General features: G+C 42.1%; 1 protein-coding gene across 31 annotated transcripts in view; it reads right to left on the bottom strand.

Moving 5' to 3' along the window:
* The window catches only part of TNIK (TRAF2 and NCK interacting kinase), a 308,457-nt gene that overhangs the window by 95,944 nt on the left and 192,900 nt on the right, over nucleotides 1–19,613 (bottom strand). For all 31 annotated transcript variants that reach the window (XM_043491760.1, XM_043491773.1, XM_043491762.1 and 28 more), the window contains exons 5-9: nucleotides 17,749–17,859; nucleotides 13,892–13,982; nucleotides 12,309–12,439; nucleotides 3,080–3,134; nucleotides 2,033–2,111 (exon numbers count right to left, since the gene is read on the bottom strand). In XM_043491760.1, coding sequence (XP_043347695.1) covers nucleotides 2,033–2,111; nucleotides 3,080–3,134; nucleotides 12,309–12,439; nucleotides 13,892–13,982; nucleotides 17,749–17,859 — 467 coding nt within the window. The remainder of the gene's footprint in view (nucleotides 1–2,032; nucleotides 2,112–3,079; nucleotides 3,135–12,308; nucleotides 12,440–13,891; nucleotides 13,983–17,748; nucleotides 17,860–19,613) is intronic.

Raw genomic sequence — 19,613 nt, 5'->3', positions numbered from 1 at the left:
CTTCCTTCTTTCTCTCTGGAGGCTCAGACTGCCTTTGGCTATGTCCACACGATGAGCTGGGGCGATAATTTCCCGGCTCACACATGCATACTTGTGGAAGCTTGATGAGGGCTAGTGCCTGTATAAATAGTAATGTAGCTGCAGTAGCACAGGCTGTGACAGTGGAGGCCTGGCTGAGCTGTGCCGAGTACAAACCTGCCTCAAACTGGTGGGCATGTACTTGCCATGGCTCAGCCATGCCTCTGCTGTTACTGCGGCAACACTGCTATTTATGCTGGTGCTAGCTCTCGCTGAGCTACCGTATTTGGATTAGAGCCGAGGAATCACATCCCCCTGGCTTATAGCACAGATGCAGCCTTTGATGAATAAATACAACACAACATAAACCCTCTCACTTACATCCTGCAGTCTGCCTTATGCAGCTAACTCAAAAGGTATGTTGGCCAAGCAGTCAGAGGGGTGATTCCAGCATGTGTAAACGTACCTGAGGTAGATCTGATCTAGCTAGCGTGAGTACCAATAGCAGTGAAGGTGCAGCCCAGCAGACTGCAGTCTGAGCTAGCCAGCAGAGTATATTCCCAGGCTCTCTGGCAGACTTGTACTTGGGTGGCTAGCCCATGCTGCCGCCGCTTCTCTGCTATTGCTTCCCATGCTAACTCAATGAAAGGTACCTCTGTACGTCTACATGCGCTGCAATCACAGTTCCAATGGCAGCACAGACATACCCAACGTGTAAGTGGGAGACTGGTGGCTCAACAGAATACATGTCTGAACACCTGTCTGCTGCTGCTGGATCGCTTCAGGTATCAAAAGGAAGTTGCACAAGAGCCTGCAGTTCACAGATCATCATATCATACAACCTCCGTACCTCTCTCTGCAGACTTCTGAATAACCACTGTGGATACTGCTTCAGACTGGTACGAAAACTGTCTCTTCCACTGGCATTGCACTAAGATCCAGCCAGCTGATGATGAAGATGGCAAAATTAGTGCTGGGCATGTGTGTGTTTTTAGAGGGTGTGGTGCTCTTTGGATGCTGGTTTCAAACTAAGATGTACCAAGGAATTCAGTGATCACTCCGCACAACAGACATACCCTAGAAATACTGCCACTTGGACCTCACTTTTCTTTGAAACCTGCCTTTAACTCTGCACCCACTTACCTGTGATCTCAGCACTAAGGGATGAGAGGCAAAAATTCTACCACCAAGACAGCACTTTTTCCGTCCAACTCCATACCCCTAGCATTAAGTTGGAGCACTTTCCCTCTTTATCACTAGCAGTCAGGGTGAGTGGCAGTACTCTCTCTCTCTCTCTCTCTCTCTCTCACACATACACACACAACCCCTCCGCCCCGCACCCTCCACTAAGTGGCAGGGCTCCCTATCTTTTCTGGCTAAACCACAACTGAACCTCGGATGAGAAAATTGTAGAAACCAACATCCAGAACACTTTAAGGGTTCCTGCTTACATCAGCACAGTAACAAAACATCTGCTGGTCTTCAGGGATTCTTTTTATTTTTTTGAAGTGTGTTTTATTGGAGTGTCCTGGTTTTCTTCAAGATGCTGTTGCATTTTTTTCTTCCAAAATTTTAAAATAAAACCCAAACTTAGTTCAAATCTCCACATTCCTGAGCTTTCAAGATAAACTGTCCTTTTTTGGAAAGAGTAAATGTTTCCACTTGAAAATGGAATCTCTTTGGAAAGAAATGGCAGCCAAGTGAAGTGTCATGTGGCTTCCGGCTGCATAAACCTCTTCAGAAAAGCCAACTCTTTACTGTGAAATGGCAACATTAGAGAGCTTCTCTCTCTGTCTCAAAGAGAAGTTGTCACGCCACCCACACAGTGCAGCCAGCTGAGACCAAAGCAATCTTTCCTTAGGGCCTGATCCTGTACCTACTGAAATTACACCGGTGACTTCACTAGAAACAGGATCAGACCTCTAAACCTGTAAAGAGTTTGTTTAGTGCTAACAATACAAACAAATGATAAAAATTTACAACATTTGAACTTCAGTTTGAAGACCAGACTCACCACTTCTTCGATTTCAACCGTGGGGCTGGGTTCCGGGGGATGAGGAACAGAGCTCTCATGGGATGCATGTCACAAAGGGCTAAAAGGTACAACAAAAGACATTAGGTAGGGCAGGAAGCAGAAGAGATACAGATCATTTCACAGATAGAGCATATGTTAGGGGCAGGTGGAGAATCTAGAGACAGGATTTCTCTGAAGTAACAAGAACTTCAACATACTACTACACAGAGGGATTTGAATAAATACCCCTCCAGAGGCACCTTCCAGCCCAAGGAGTAGCATGATTCTAGAGATGGGCTGAAGCTGCAAAGCTTGGATCAAGATCTGAACTCCCCCAAGTTTTGGGGATGTCTGTACCCTGGAGTTTTGGTTTAGAGTTAGGGGCTAGCTATGAAGTTTGTATGCCTGCAGCTTTGTGTTTAACCACACTGACAGGCACTGATGCAGGTGACAGCTCACGTATGTGCTGTACTTCAAAGCCATACCATGTGCAGTGATCTCTGCCCTGGCTACTTTTAACAAACAAGATCCTAGCATAAAACTGATAGGAGTCTTAACCGGTTTACGAGTTACCTAAACGCATCAACTAAATCCTTTGCATTGTTATTTGTGCCACAAGAAGGCCACTGAAATAATACTCAGCGCATTGACAATGTTTTTCATCCATACACCTCAGAGAGCTTTAAAAAGAAGGGTAATCATTTTTCAATCCCCATTTTAACTAGGAGAAATTGAAGCCCAGGATCACAAGTCAGTGAAACAGTATCCAGGTCTCTTGACTCCCATTCCAGTGTTCTATCCACTGGATCACATAGACTTCTCATAGCTTCTAGAAACCTTCCTGTTTCAGTTTGCAACAGTCACCCCCTCTTCTGGGCTCCCCAGCGCACCCTTTGTCAGTCTTGTTTAGATTTTTCATCTCCTGGAGGCGGGGACTGTTTGTATGTAGTTTGTTGTACAAAACAGCGTGCGTGGCTGGTGCTTAGCAAATACGAGCGAGTTACAATTTAGTCGTAATAACTCAACCAAGGCAGCGCGTCTACTTACGAGGAGCACCTTCTGCCATCTCGATGGCTGTTATCCCCAAAGACCATAAGTCACTCTGAAAAACAAAATACAGAGAATTGTCTAGGGCAGAAGAACCTTATAACAATTGAGAGTCCTCTGAGGGAGGAGTGTCAGTACTGCAATCCACAGAAAGGGTTTCTGGTCCATTTTATTACTGAGAGTCTGATCTGTATTCTCTCTCTCTAAGTCCTTCAACTCACGACTCAGAAGATTTTCTTTTATGTTTTTTTCATTGTCAGTGCTTTGGAGTAGGATTCCCAGTGGAGATGTGGTTTTAACTTTGTTTGAATGACTGAAAAACAATTGCCCTATGAGAACTCGGAAGCCCCAAGATCCAGTGTGATCATGTTTCAATAATAAAGCAATACATCTTTTGAGAGTAAAAATACAGAAACTCAGACATATGATATTTCAGCTGCAGCAGCAGCACTGGGCAACACTATGCCAAATTGTTTCACCCTGCTCCCTTTTTCAATACTGCCAGCTTCTGACTTGTGTGCACTTTAACCTGCAGCCCTAACAGAACAAGGCAGAGTAACATGTGCAAGCACAAGTTATCTCTGGACTCTCCAGATGGAGATACACTGACAGAGTAAATAAGAAGTGAATATGATTCAACCTGCTCTATGGATCTTTCCCTCTCCTGGGGGTGAAGCAATTTCTCCACATGTGGAAACCGTTCCTCAGATACCACACCATTCATACAACTTCTGTGGTATCTGCTGTACCTTCTCTCCTCTCCCTTTTTATTTCAACACATTTGAAACGTTTTAACACTTGTGAAAGGAGTCAAAATGGCGGTCACATTGCCTCGGGTACTCTGTCGACAGAGGGACAAACCTTGATGTCTTTATTCAAGCCAAATTCTCACTGGAATTTTTACCTGTGGATGGACTAAATCAGAATAGATGGCCAGATCATGTCTTTTTTTATTTAAGGCATCTTCACTGGCCTAGCTGAACATCTTGTATGTATTTATGATGTAGTAACATACTACCGTCCTCTTGTTACAGATGAGGAAACTGAGATAGAAAGAGAGGAAGTGACTTGCCCAAGGTCATATGCAGTGTGTGGCAGACCCAGATATGGAATTTGGACCGCTCGATGACTTGTTTACACTCAGAAGCTTTGCATCCAACTATACCAGTACAGTAAAGCAGCAGAACCCTTCTGCTGTGGACACAATTATAGCAGTGTTTATACCAGTATAGCTTATTCTGATTCAGGAATGGAAATAAGCTATAACAGTATAAGACACCTTTATGCTGGTAGAAATGAATTTAGGCCAGGTCTACAGTATAAACTTGAGCTGGCATAGCTATGTCTGTCAGAGCTATCAACAAAGGGGGCTGGGGGCTGGAATAAGCTCTACCAGCAATGGTGCTGGTATAAACTGTGTCTACACCACAAGGGAGTGCTTTAATAGGACATGATCCTGGTACAGCTATACCAGCAAAGTGCTCCTTTTGTAGTCCTGGACCTACACTAGGGTTTTACTGATATACCTATATCAGGGGGAAAAATTAGTTCACTTATAGTTATAGCACTAAAACTTTTAAGCGTAGATCAGCCCTTAGACTATCTCCCTCATCTAAACTGCCTTGCTTACCCTTTCCTGATGAAGGTGTGGGGGAAGGAAAAATTCCAGTTCCTCTGTTAGGGGAGGCAGGTTTTGCCCTACTTTCCTCCGTAGAAGCAGCATTGTGTCCAGCCCCAGATCTCAGGGGATCCACCAAATTCCAGGACTATGCATAGATGTCCCATAGGCACTGTGCTGCCAGGGCCAATGTGTCTTCTACTATCAGCCACCAATGGAAGGCGCCAGAAAATCTAATACAGCCCATGGTTCCTGCATGGTAGTGGGGGAGGGGGTGGTGTGTGTCAGTGGTCACACAGGAGAGGTGAGAGGTATATGTAGAGGGGTCCCTTCATGCCCGCATCAAGAAAGTGGAATGATCCCTGCTGGCGAGGGACTGGACTAAGATCCACCAAAGTATGACCTATAGAAATATAAACAGTCATCAAGGATGCATTCATGTTACAGCTGACCTGGGCTGGATTTGAACTGATGTTAAAAGGCTCCATGTTCTCCTATCAATCCTCTGAGCCCTCCCTATGGCAACTAATTTCACAACATGCACCACCATCAAATTTGTGGGCAACAGAACAAGGTGGAATGTCATGGCTATGCTTTTAATTCTTTCTAGCAAGATTTTGGTGTTAGGAGCTACTGGCTCAGTTGATACTCTTGCTCTGAGGGGCATAAATAGCCCACAATATCAATCAGTGTACCCAATTGGTAGTGGCCAGCTCACTAGTTAAAATGAAATGATCTATAAATGGATTTGATGCAGTGCCCATAGACAGGCTGCTTAGGATTGCTTAAAAATATAAAGCGTCTTGAGATAATTCAGAAGAAAGAGGGGACTAAGCTAGGTTCTGTTGATTAAACGGGAGACAGGAGAGCTACGTTTCTCCAATGGGAGGAGAAACAAACAGATACGTTTCCTTGTACTCTGTTCCGAAACCTTCTGCAGCCCACATGGCAAATTCAGCAACCTTCTGCAGGCGAATTCAGCAACTGATCTCCCTAACACGTAGAGCAAATGGGGAGCTGGTTCTTGGAAAACTCACTTGATATAACTCTCCTATCCCTTCTTCTGGGATCACTGCATTTTCAAATGGCAACATTTATATTCCAGGCTATTCACCAGGAAGCATTTGTAAGTGGTGTTCAACTACCTGTGCTAGAGAGCATCTAGAAGTCATTGATGTGCTGGATTTAAGCTTTAGATCCATTAATGAATCTCAAAGACACTTCAGTTCTTGCATACTGGAGAAAATGCTTCAATTACCAGGACACAGGAAAGAATTAATGTATTTGCATGAGAGAGAGAGAGAGAGAGAGAGAGAGAGAGAGAGAGAGAGAGAAAGTGATAAGTTTCCTTAGTGGCCATGCTACAGCTTAGTTTTGGCAGCAGTTAAGTAATTCATTACTCCAGACACTGTGTAGGTAGAGCTGTATAATGATTAATAACCGAGTACCGAATACATTAAAAACAGAACAGACTAATTTCAGTGCCTTCATTTGAAATATAGCCTCAGACACATCGTTGAGGTTGGTGGGCAGCCAGCTGGCACCATAAAGGGACTCAGCTAAAGCAAACCCGAAGAGCTCTCCTATAGATGATATACTCCGCTGCAGAACAGGGGAAAAGACCAATCTTTCAGGTACAGCCATCTACTCCAGCAGGGGTCCACTGGCAGCAGCTTTGCCTTCTGGTGCCTTTCAGCATATCTAGTTCTATACTGTAGTCCACTAAAATGATTTCCTGTTTTCATTGATATGAAGTCAGTTATCCCAACTGTCTTTGGGATCAGTGGTGGATTACTGCATGGGCCCATGGGGCCTGTGACCAGGGACCCCGGCCAATTTTGTGCCTCTGAAAAAATCTCCCCCTGCCATGGCCTCAGGGCGGGAGGAGCTCTTGCTCCTTGACGCAGCCATGAAGCCATGGCGGGGGCACAGAGCCTCTCCAGTCTTGAGGCCGCAGTGCGAGGGAGGGCAGAAAGGAATGGGGGGGCAGAGGGGAAAGAGGTAGAATGGGGTCGGGCTGTGGGCAGGGCCACAGACGGAAGAGGCAGAATGAGGGCAGGCTCGCAGGCAGAAGGGGTGGAGTGGGGCCATGATTCTGGTGCCAGAGCCCCCGACTTGCTCTGGCCCTGGGCTCCAGGAGACATTAATCCACTGTTGATTGGGATAGTCACAGATACGCTCTGCTGCTGCTCCCCCCCAATGATACAACAATGTATTCTGCCCACTTCTGCTAGGCCCCTTAAGACAAGACCATGACTTCATATCTTCTTTAATTTCCTTGCACTGAGGTATATGAATGAAAGTCATGGCCATTTTGATGTTATAGGTGCATTAAAAGACGTTTTTAAAACCACAATCAAATAAAAGCTGTTGAATATTGGAGATCAGTAACATACTGCAGCGCAACCTATAGCTGAGGGGTCAACGCAAATTGGTTACCTGGTAGAGGTGGAACTTTAACTACAGTTCAAACATTTTTTTACTGGAAACATTGGGGATATACTTTAAAGTGGTCTCTTAAAGAAAGAGGCTGCCTATTTGGGGTGGTCTTTACATGGTGGCTTCTCTTTATATGGATAGACTTCAAAATCACAAATAGTTACATTTTAAAACATAATAAGCCTGATTCTGCCCTGGCATGCAAGGGTGCAATTCCCATTGAAGCTATGATCCCTTTCTACTATGCTTTCTGCCTTTCCACTTGGCCTTCCTCTATCTCTACCTCCCCTTCAGTTTTGCTCTCCATTTATCGAGTCCCGTCACATTCCTGCAATCCCTCTCTACCGTTCCTCTCCTCCATTTCAACCCCGGCAAACGCCCCTTCAAAACCAAACCTCCTGGAACCACATTTTTATCATACAAAGAAAATGAATATTATATCTAATGAGATGTGCATTTTGTCTGCCCTCTCTCTGGCTTTTTGTAGCGTAAGGTCTTCAAGGCAGGCACTGTGTCTTCCTGTGTGTTTGAGAAGCACCTGGCACATTTGGGAGCTTCTGAAATTTAATAAACAGCAGCAGCAGCAGCAGCAAGGAGAATTGCAGATGTGTTAGCGAGGGTAGCACCAACTCCAATTTTGGAACTCATTTAGGACCCAGCCCTACTTTCAGAGACCTACTGACTAATGGGAGCGAGACTGGGTCCTTAATCACATGCCACAACCTGGGTTCCTGAATTCAGTGTTTTCTCTGCAAGAGTTGACACTTCAAGCACATAAACAGATCTCTTCATATTATGTTAGCTACTAAAAACCACACAGCTTAGAGACGGAAGAGACCTATTAGGTCATCTAGTCCTTCCCGAAGGGCCAGCGCAGGACTGGTCCTCACTGTATGCAATTAGCAATAATACTTATTTATGTAACTCTTTATAGCCACAAATCACCTTGCAAACACTGGACTCAATTCAGCCTCAGTGGCAGAATATGCTCAGAGGGCAGCTGAAGGAGAGCAAAGTGCCTGCAATTCCTCAGCCACTAGGGCACCTACAGGAAACCTCTGCATTCCCCCAAGTAGGAAGTGCTGGCCAACGAGAGGTGCACAGCACTCAGAGATGGACCGATTCAGCACAAGTCTTGGGCAGTCTGTACCAGGAGGATTCTTATGAACTCTGATGCAACATTTAACTACCCTTGCCCTGGAGACCCCTTGGGTGCAGTCACCTCTACTGGCACAGGAGGGTACAATTCACATCTTCCTGTGCCAGAGAGTGGTGAATCAAGCCCATTAATTCATTAATCCTCACAGTACCTATCTTGCAGTTAAGTACTGTACTGTTATCCTCAGATGGGAAGAATTCATCCGTGCTGAAACTCCACCCGCTTCATGGAGTTACATTCTCTTGAATTTAGCACAAGAGAATTTAAGCTACCGATATAACAAGAGTTAGAAGGAAGCCTAGGGTTAGAATGTAAGAGGTCCTGGCTCCTACTCGCGTGCTCCAACCACTAGACATGTGAGATATTCTTAGAGCTTTGCCCAGCCTAATTTCAGATTCACAGTTGACAGGTCACTGCCACCTCCCTTGGGAGACTATTCCGAAGTCTAATAATTTTCAGAGGTAAGACATTTCTCCTGCTGTTCAGCCTATATTTTCCCCTTATGGAATTTCATCCCAGTTGTCCTAACTGCAATTCCCTATACTGCCCTAAAAAGTCCCTCTCCACTGTTGACATTTACACCTTTCAATCTCTTGTGGACCGTCATGTCCTCCTTTGTTGTTCACTCAAGCTATACAGTGCATATTGACGATCTCAGTTTTTCCACATGGGTCAATTCTTACAATCACCTTCATCATCATTACTGCTCTTCTCTGAACTCCTTCCAATTGCTCAGTAGCCTACTGGTATTCAGGTGCCCAAGATTATAAACAATATGCCAAGTGATTTTAACTAGATACAGAAAGGGATTATCACCTCTGTGGGTCTGAAAGGGAAGGAAAAAAACAGCAGGAAACACATATTTTATACTGATTTGGATTTTGTGAAGTTTTTTTAAAATTTATAAAAGCTTTGCAGTTCACCTGGCAAAGAGAAAGCACACTAATACATTTGCAATAATCTCATTTTATTAAAGGAAGCAACCTCTGTTTCCTTTGATTCTAAGCATATTGACAAGATTTCTGTCAACAAAAAAGAAGAAACCTCTAGGAAAAAAACAAACCTCAACAATGTGGGTTCTGTATTCACCTTTCGTGATGTGGTTTATTTTTGTGAGGTATCTGTTGTGTCCTGAAGATTACACAGTCAAATTCTCCTTGCCTAAGAAAACTGAGATCGGAAGCAGTTTTCCGTCCCCAAAGGGTTAAGTCTGTGGAGTTCCTTTTTTTACCCACTAATTCCAGTCTTTTATATTTGTTATCTCAAGCGATTGACTTTATACTGATTTGGGATCTGTAGGATCTTATTTGCAACCTTTTAAAAAATTGTCTTTTGCATTTTTCTCTCACTTCAAAGCTAGAGCATCAGCTGTAGTGAGGTGAACCTGAGATGGGAGCCAGACCCAGTGGCCACTAGATTACAATAAGCTCTGAAAACACCCCGCAGTTTGGAGTGTCGGCAGCAATCAGCCTTTTGTTTTATATCCACAAACAGCCAGTGCCAGCTTCAGAAACAAAACCATCTAGTCTGCTAAGAATATTTGATCCTCGAGGACAACAGGGGAATTCTGATCCCAGCTCCTGCTCACTGCATATCAAGTTTCCTAGCTATTTTGAAAGGAGGAAAACACCAGGGATTTCTGAGGAAAGAAATGTTGGCTATAAAGATATAAAGCCAGGATTTTTAATAATATCAAGGAATTTCAAGTGCTCTTTCCAGTGACTGACTCCTTTTTGGGCTGTAAACCTCTCTATATTGTATTTAGAATATGCAACTTAACAAGGAATCTATCTAGTGCTAGCAAGCAAGAGAGCAGAGAGCATCTCAAGAGGAAGAATCAGGCATACAGGTGAACCACAAACTTACTAGCCTAAGAGCATATATTCAGTGGATGGAAACCCACAGGATATCTGAGCCAGAATGTCTTCTTGGGTGGGGATTTGCAAGGGAGGAGCTCTGCTTGCTGGAATGAGCACTGCCAGTGAAGCCGGGGAAATGCCAATTCAGCAAATCCTCCCCGCAGTCTCTTTTTGGGCCAAAGTGCTGGTCAAAGAGCAAAGCTGATCCCCCAGAGTGGAAATGCCTGGGGAAGGGTGGTGGCAGCACCACCTGCCCTCTTGTGGAGTGAATATCCTTGGCGGGCACAGGGAAGTATAATTTACATTTCCCTGAGCCAACATCTATGAAACCAAATCCATGCCGTTCAGTAGTCACTCCTTGGAAAGCCAGTTCCTTAGTGTGAGATGTGCAAAGAATGACCCAGCTGGGGCAAGCTCACCACTGCTCCTTTGGGTTAGCAAAAGGATGCTTCTTCTTGGTTCCCTCAGTTGAGCTTGGCCTATGAACCATGAAGATTTGAGTTCGTGTCTCAGGAACAGTATTCTGCAGACTGTATGTACATACACATAAAGGAAGGCCAGCTAGAGGATTGGGGTGCCCGCTAATTTGTTAAATCTGCTTAGGTATTTGTCAACCAGTTGGCAGACACTATATGTACTAACTAAAGAAACATTAGCTGAAGCTTGACAGCTGCTCTCAAGGAAACAATCTGTTAAGTTGATGTCTGACATATTTTAATAGAAGAAATGTACAAGAATTTTGGGGACATTTTTGGGCCCTCCATCATACTTTATTTACATCATATTTTATTTGTCCTGTGGGAAAAGTAATCGTCGATCAAGGCTGTGATGCTGTGTCACAATGGTGGAATGTTTGCATCGTCACATGGGAAAGTCGTATCACTAATATGTGGCTAGCCTTCTATAGGTCCTTGCCTCAGAGGGTTTATATATTATATATTAAAATATGTCAGTCATCAACTTAACAGATTGTTTCCTTGAGAGCAGCTGTCCAGCTTCAGACTTTCCAAACATGATTTCTCACATTGCCCTCAGGGGATGTGGAATGGGCAAATACACAGCAAGGTTTAAACTTATTTTTTCAAAACTGCTTATTCATTTTGGAAGCCTAGCTTGAGCCACAAAGGGGCTGGTTTTCAAAAGGGATGAGCATGTACTGGGGCTCTAGATGACACTTCTGAAAATCAGGTCCTGACCACCCCAAGCTAGATATTCAAAAATGAGACACCCAGAATTAGTGGACACTTTTGGAGACTTGGGCCTAAGTTAGTCCTGACTTTAACTGTAGGCAAATCGAGTACAGGAGTCCCAATTTGACCTTCCATCTATTTCTAGTTTGAACAGGGAGTCATGATCCCTGGCTTCTATTCCTGCTTCTGTCATTAACTTGAGGCATGATCTTGGGCAATGGCAACATTGCATCCCCATGACAATGTCATAGGCACTGACATGATGTTACGTTGTCATCAGGCCTCAAATAAAATTGGAATGCCGAGCAGGACATAACACAGATCAGTGATAACTGGGACAATCCCACAAATTTATGACAAGTTTATGAACATGCAACAACCATAAGACCTCTGTGTGAATGCCAGCCAGACATGCAGACTTGAAGTTATTATTTCAGCTTCTTCTTTTCTTGACAGGATAATATTTAAATATACTACACTGTACACCACAACACAACAGTTCAAAGGATGCCCCTAATACCTCATTCAGCATCGAGAAAGACCTTTTGCAGTAATCTTTAATGCTTGAACAACACGACAAGGATTCACATTAATAACAGACTGACATCTTGGAATCTGACTGCTGTACTGCAGGAGAGGAGTTTTCTGCACTTCATTGTGTACTTACAAATTTTAAAAGCTGCCAAATCCTTTGCCAAAATCCTGAATATGAACAACGTTTATGACTGGGACATAACATTTAAGATCAGATCAAGTGTCCTCTTCATTTGTTTATGATCAGAATTGTAAATTCGAACAGTGACAATGGTGATTAAAAAAGTCTAACAGATATATTCTCTCTGAGTCTCTTTGCTCATTTTAATACCTTGACTAATTCAGACACCTTAATGAATATTTTTTAGACCTCATGAATATTACATTTGTAGCAACATGTAAATAAACATGAAGATGCTTGATTGGGTACCTTGAAGTCGTAAGTGGCATCAGGATTTTCATCACAGGCAATGACTTCAGGAGCCATCCAATAAGGAGTTCCAATGAAGGTGTTTCTTCTACCCACTGTTCTGTCAAGCTGAGCGCTGACACCGAAATCCACTGTGTATAAAAAAATACCATGCGAGCTTAAGTAAGGCAGAGAAAAAACTGAATGATATTTTTCAGTTGGAACATATGAAGATGGAAAATAATAAAGTCATGTTAAGTTCATACAGACTGACTATTCTCGATCTTCAGAAAAAAGATGTTTTAGGCAAAAGTCACCCCTGATTGAACTCCCCTGAGTTCAGTGGAGTCCTAGCAGGGATGGATTTGGCCATCTGATCTCTTTGTATTGTTGGGAAAAATGCACAGGCTCCTCATTACTAGAGTTTAGTAAGAAGAGATCATGACTGCACTTACTAATGGAGAAGAGGGTTGGGAACAGAAACAAACCAGAGCCTTTGTTCTGTCCTATTCCATGTGTGTTTTTAAAAGCTCCATTTTCTGGAAACACTCTTTCTGGAAATGGCATAAATACAATAGGCATAAGGAACTAAAGGCTAAAGGACAAAGGATCATAGGGAAATGTTAAGTGTGGAGCTGTAAAATAAAGCAACAAGTGATATCTTTCTAATTCATGGTAAAATATTCTGGGCTGGATTCTCTGGTTCACCAAGTTCACTTTGTACCAAGTAACTTAAAATGACTAGAGAATTTCCCCTTGGAGAGGGAACTTCCACCAGTGTAAAGCTGGATGAGCCAGCTGTACAGTGTCCTGAGCTGGAACCACCCTTCCTTGTATAAAAGGAGGGAAGGGACATGACTGAATGAGACTTTCCACCTAATTCTCCACTTGTGTAAGATCCCTGCCCTTGTGCAGCTTTAACATGCTGGTGCTGGACAGCTGAGCCTCAAGCTCTCTGTGAACTAATGGATACTGTCTCCTATATTTTCCTCTTCACTGATGTGTTGTGGGGCATGGAAGGGTGGTGGGCGGTGATGTTACCCGTGACACTGGAAATGGAGTACAGAATAATTCCTCTGACTGAGGTTCTCTCAAGTTTATTGATCACGGCACCAACAAGACCACCACAGTGCAATGATTAGGGTGTAAGACTGTGATTTTGATTGTTCAGTGCACCAACATGCGATTGAGATGGAATCTTCTGTTTAAATCTCAAGGTAGAAATATACATTAACAAATTTTCAACATGCAGAGATGGGGTCAATATGCAAAGATGATCATGAATGTGTAAAATCCCATACGGGTTCACAAATACCCAACCCAAATGTGATGGTGGAACCAAGCAAATGTCAGTGCATGTGAATTTTTTTACATTTGGTCGTCTGCTATCATCTAATGATAATTTAGTGCACGGTATTTAGTCAAATCCAAGTTAATTTGAATGAGTCCAGCACAAAACAATAAGCACAGAAGATACCTCATCTGTCCCCATTCCCAAAGAAGGCAAGTCAGTTACTTACTCTCTACCAGTTTCATTCCATCTTCCCAGCCAACCTCATCCCACACTTTCCTTACATTTGCCACAAGTTCTATGCCATTCTTACCCAGTTTAACTTCTGCATTTTCTGTCAGCAGTACATTCTGCCCCTTGATGTCTCGATGAATTACTTTATGCTGGTGTAGATGACTCAAACCCTAGAAAATTCAGTGGATAAGCAAGGTCAGTAGAAACCAAATTCAAAGAACATTATTTTATACCATTTCCCTCTTGCCACCAGCACACTAATTATCCACCAAAAATGGGAGATTTGTGTTGGAATTAAATCACCTCAAAACACTTTGTCATGTGTACAAAATGTCCTACATTTCACATTGGGAAGGCATGAGTAGAAATACCCACTTAAATCATGGAATTCAGTGCTTTATATGGTGAGTGAAAAGAACTGTAAATTCGATAAGGATTTAGGACTGAGCATTCAATTACTTCAGGAACCAATATTAACCTGAATACCTCAGTATCTATAGTAATGTTTTTTCATGTGCTTTTTTGCCTTAGGGAGCCATTTGAGTAGCTGAAACAGAAAATTTGGTCCTCTCTCTGTATTTCTATCAACCAGGAACTGAAATACCCGATCTAATGTTATATTGGCCCAATAAATAGTATTCATATGCATTAAAAACCTCTATTAAAAATACAAATACTAGAAGTTGCATATACCCCTAATAGAGACATAGCTCAAATTAAAAGTCTCTCTTGAAGGCTAGAGGTAAACTAGTTTCCCATTGTGCCTTTTTATTAGTTCATTAAGTTCTTCATGCAACCTGCATTTTTATTTCATGTGTTTACCATTTCAGGGTTTACAAGTAATAGCCACCTATATTGCTAGTCTGGTACAATATGGATTACTTTAAACACTAATTTTGTATTGGTTTTCATTTCATATTAAATATTCACTTTTTAAAAAGAAAATAATTTCCACTATCACTGCTGGCAGTTATTAGTCATTTTATGCTTGTTACTTTGGTACTACTACAGAGAACAATTTCTACAGAGATCTGGAAGCATTCTTGCATTCCAGTTCTTAACTGAATTATTCCAGTTTTAGTCTCTAGCTGTTTGATCCTGCGTGCATCCAAGGAAATGGCACAGCTTCCATTCAGCTATGTAGGCTCAAGCCCTAGGTGTTATAAAATCACATCAAACCTTCAATCTTAAATAATATTTATGAGTTCCCATTGATTACAGTGACAAGATAAGCACCATTAATGACTCGCAATGTTATATCACATTTTCAGTATGTGCTCATATACTTCTACATGCCACCCCTTTACTATCAGTGATCAGAATGAATTAATTTGAAATGCATCTAAATGTCCTATGAATAATTTACTTCTATAGGCCTGGAATTATTTTAATTGCTCATTAACAAAAGAACTATAAGGACTACTATTAGCTGTATTCCCTAACAGAAGAATGACTGCCACCTTGGGCAGGCTAGAAAATTTGTCTAACAAGACACTATGTTGATTTTTCACTAGCCACATAAATGCATAATGGTATCTTTAAAAATATACCTGGAAGACTTTAAATACAAATATATTGTATATGGACCAAAGTTTCCTTTGCTGTAAGGTGTATAAATATGTAACAAGCCAGCTTTTCTTTGTATTATATGTTTTGAATTGTGTTACAAAGCACAAAAGAGTAACAATGTTAAACACTAGAGAATGGCATCGTTCAATATTACCAATCTCTCAGACTCTTCTATGGTTTGTAAAACTAGATCTGGGTTTTGGATCTTCTGCCCACCTCCACCCCATACTTTAAACCCATGGATTTATTTAAAGAGGGGATGAAAAGCACTATTGCCACCATGGTTTTTTTTTTGAAAACTAAAGGGAAACCTGGTTTCTGAATGAAGGATAGGAGGATCCTGAAAGAAGAAAGGGGATACTGTAAGCAGTTACTTAGATTGTAAGCTCTTTGGGGCAGTGACTATCTTTTTGTTCTGTATTTGTACAGCATCTAGCACAATGGCACTACTACAATACAAAGAAATAAAGAAAAATCTGGCACAGTACCATTCCTTTCAGAAGTGCTTCTGATTGGGAGAGAGGAGAGACAAAGAACTAGAAGTGTCCCATTGGTTCCTTCTTGCCTTCTTAAGCATATATACAATAAGGATGGAGAAAAATCCCTTTTCTGGCTCAGGTTCTTCCCCCCCTCCACAAACCCTGGAGTCATGCAATGACTCTCCACTCCTCTGTAGAAAGAGCAGACCACTGTCACAGGCTGGCTGGCTTTTCAAGGCAAGCTGGGCTCAGTCTGGCCCATGACCTCTCCGCCTCATCCCGATCTGTTTATGTAGGGACAATTAGTGATCCCAACTGGGTGTAATGGAGACTGATGCCACCTGCAGAGGACTACTTAAACAGCGCTGAGCTCAGTTGAGGGGAGAAGAGGAGACAGGACGTTTCCTCTTTCTTTCTGGGAAGAGCCTGGGGTAGGCCTCAGGGATTGAAGAGGAGGCAAGACTCTCCTATGGAGGTAATCCCACAGGGAACAGAGTAGGCTCCTGTGGGAGAGAGCCTTGAGACAGGGTTTGTAAGTGGAAGTAGAAGACTTCAGTACCCCAAGGGGACAGAAGAATTATTCAGATGTTTGGATTTTCATTTGGACCTTTCAGTTACCCCAGAAGGGGTTTGAACTTTATGTGACTTGGGTTGGAGGGCCAAGTCATGGAAGACCCAGTGAGAAGCAGACGACTCACAAGAGGTGCTGGAGCCAAGGATACAGGTGACATTATGCACGGATTCAAGGGATCATTCCAAAGGTGTGCCCCACTGCAACTACACATTGCATAGCCAAATGTTGAGGCTTGACACTTGATGGTGACTCTGGATCATGACCCAGTGGTTAGGTTTTGACTCAATGGTAGGGCTATTTGGCAAAACAGGCTTACCAGTTCATAAATTTAAACTAAGCCTGTGTAACTGTGGTTTCCCGAGACTGAAGGAAACGTCACTACAGCAGCTGATTAGCTACAGTGCTTGTTATTTTGCTCATCAAATTGCGGGGGATGGTGCGGATGGTGGCATGTATTGTAAATAAACAAATGCTTAGTCACCACTGGACAGCAACTGGAACTTCGTGAACATTTTATATCCTCCCATGTGCATGTCTGAGCACTCACTTCCTTCCTCATTTTTTTGGCACTCATTCAGATGGTGGTTGTTTATTGAAATCTATTCTGTACGGAGTTCCCACACTATGTATACGATGGACTTAAAAACAAAAAACTTATTTCTTACATTCATAGATTTTTAAGGTCATACTATTATGATCATGTAGACTGCCCACCTGAATGACATGGGCATCGTTATGGAAGTGCATCATTTGCAGAAGGCACCAAATGCACTGCTACGGAACATTGGCACTCGCCAGTGTAAGCCATTCCAATCAAACCCTCATCTCATGGGTATAAAAGTTCCAACATCCTCACTCAAGCCAGTGACACCAGGCAAATTGAAAAATAAAAATGTGCCATTTCAATCAGCATTTAATAAAATGTCTTTTTAAAATACAGATTTCTTCTGCAGACTGTATTAGGACTTCCCTTTCTGTTCATTGAAAATGGGATTCTATCTTAAATAAATTTTTGTACTGATTTATTATTAAAGGGAATTAAATATTTGTTGAAGGAAAAACAGAGTTAAAAGTCAAGAAACTAATAGAGCTAGGATGCATTAACTGACAGTTATTTATTATGCATCAGACAAGCATATGAATCATTCAATCCTACAGGCACCTAAGAAGCATTAGCTTATGCCAGCATATTGGCCATACAGCCTAAAGTGCCATCTCACAAGCTTTACCTCTTTTCTAAGTGTAAAAAGCCAATCTTCAAACACTGCATTTGGTGAATGACATTTAGAACAGTAGCTCACTTTGGACACATACCCGTAAAATCTCCCTGCAGATGTACGCAATCCACTCCTCCTTCAAAGTATTCCCTTTTGTGTTCTTGATCAGATCGGTGACAGAGCCAGCACCACAGAACTCCATCACCAGCTGGCAAAGGAAACAAAAGAACAATGATTGTAATTAAACTTGAAAGCATCCTCTGGGTTGCAATAACCAAATGTAGTACCTTGCAGTTGGCAAGGTATTTATGATGCAATTTCACTGCAACAGAAAGTGATCATTGAATAATTTTGAGTTTATTTGCTTTTAAGTTGCAAGAGTTTATTTGTTTAAAAAGAATTTTTTGCACTGCTTGAGAAGCCAGTTTTCTTTCAAGAGGCATCAGAACAAGAAATTGGAGTAACTTTATTACTGAAAAACAGTGGGAAAAAAGTTAGAAATCTTGACGTCACCAGTCCCACTGCTACATATTCTATATTCTCACTACAGGGCCTAGTTCCATATAAATGCAAATAGGATATATACAGGTGCTCCAGAATCAGTCTCTTGAACATAAATCTTCCATAAATGTGTGCAGACACCATTAAACCAGGGAGAAGTTTTCTACCTATAGTCCCATTTCTAATGATCTACTTAAGTTTTCACTTCTTTCTGCTGTGGGGCTGTTCTCTGCTTCCTTCCATATCAGAAAACATCTCTTAATGGGTAAAGTTTGTTAATCTGTGGAACAGTCTGCCAAGGGGAGTGGTTCACTAGAGTTGTTTCAAATCAGACTGCACATATTTTATCCACTCTTCCACTGTTTAATTTGTTTTAACAGTAAATATTAAAATCCAAATAGAGGGCATGAACCTGAGAATCTTATTCAGGCCCAGACCCAAAACTGATCAGTCATGAAATGAGGGGGGAGGGATAGCTTAGTGGTTTGAGCATTGGCCTGCTAAACTCAGGGTTGTGAGTTCAATCGTTGAGGGGGCCATTTAGGGATCTGGGGCAAAAATTGGGAATTGGTCCTGCTTTGAGTAGGGGGTTGGACTAGATGACCTCCTGTGGTCCTTTCCAATGCTGATAGTCTATGATTCTAAGAGAGACAAGACCAGCACAATGGGTCTGATCCTGCTGTCCTTGCACCCACCAAATTCCTACTGTTTTCCAGAGACATTTTGTGCACATAAAGAATGCAGGACTAGACCCAATATGTATATATATACACACCACATAACATGAATGATCACAAAAGAAAATTTTCCAGTCTGTAGATTGGTTTGCACTTCTTAAATATATGATTTTAATTTTGCTAAAATAATTTGGCTTATTACTTCGGGCTTAGACAATATTTCATGTTTTCAAACCAATTGACATCACTTTACTAAAAACTGAAAGCTGAAAAGAGAAAGGGGGAAAAAAGACAATAAAAGGATTAGTTCCCCCCCAACTGCTTGGATGATTCAGTTAAAGGTACTATCCTATTGGCACAGTCATAAAACAAAGACCAAACACTGTTACAATCTTCAGTTCAGATAAGATACTTGAATAGTACATTGGGAACAATGCTATACTAGCGGGAAGAAAGACCATCTTGACCTATTTCAGAGTAGCAGCCGTGTTAGTCTGTATTCGCAAAAAGTACTCCTCATCTTGACCTAGTACGTCCTTTCCATATCTAGTTTTGATAACTTCTAGAATCATTTGTTTCTCAGGTCTGCTCCAGATGAAGGCTGATAAATTCTTTGCATGTCCCTAAGAAACAAAAGTGGACTTAAGAAATGAACTTATGATTGGATAAATCAGTCATGTGACTGCGCAGGTAATTAATGCAACCACAGAGATTGCAACTTTCCCCTCCTAAATGATAAGAACAAGGATCAAAACACCAAACACTGTGACCTGGTCGACAGCTT

The sequence above is a fragment of the Dermochelys coriacea genome, chromosome 9, assembly GCF_009764565.3.
Source record: "Dermochelys coriacea isolate rDerCor1 chromosome 9, rDerCor1.pri.v4, whole genome shotgun sequence".
NCBI lineage: Eukaryota > Metazoa > Chordata > Testudines > Dermochelyidae > Dermochelys > Dermochelys coriacea.
This window is presented reverse-complemented; position numbering and strand designations above follow the sequence as displayed.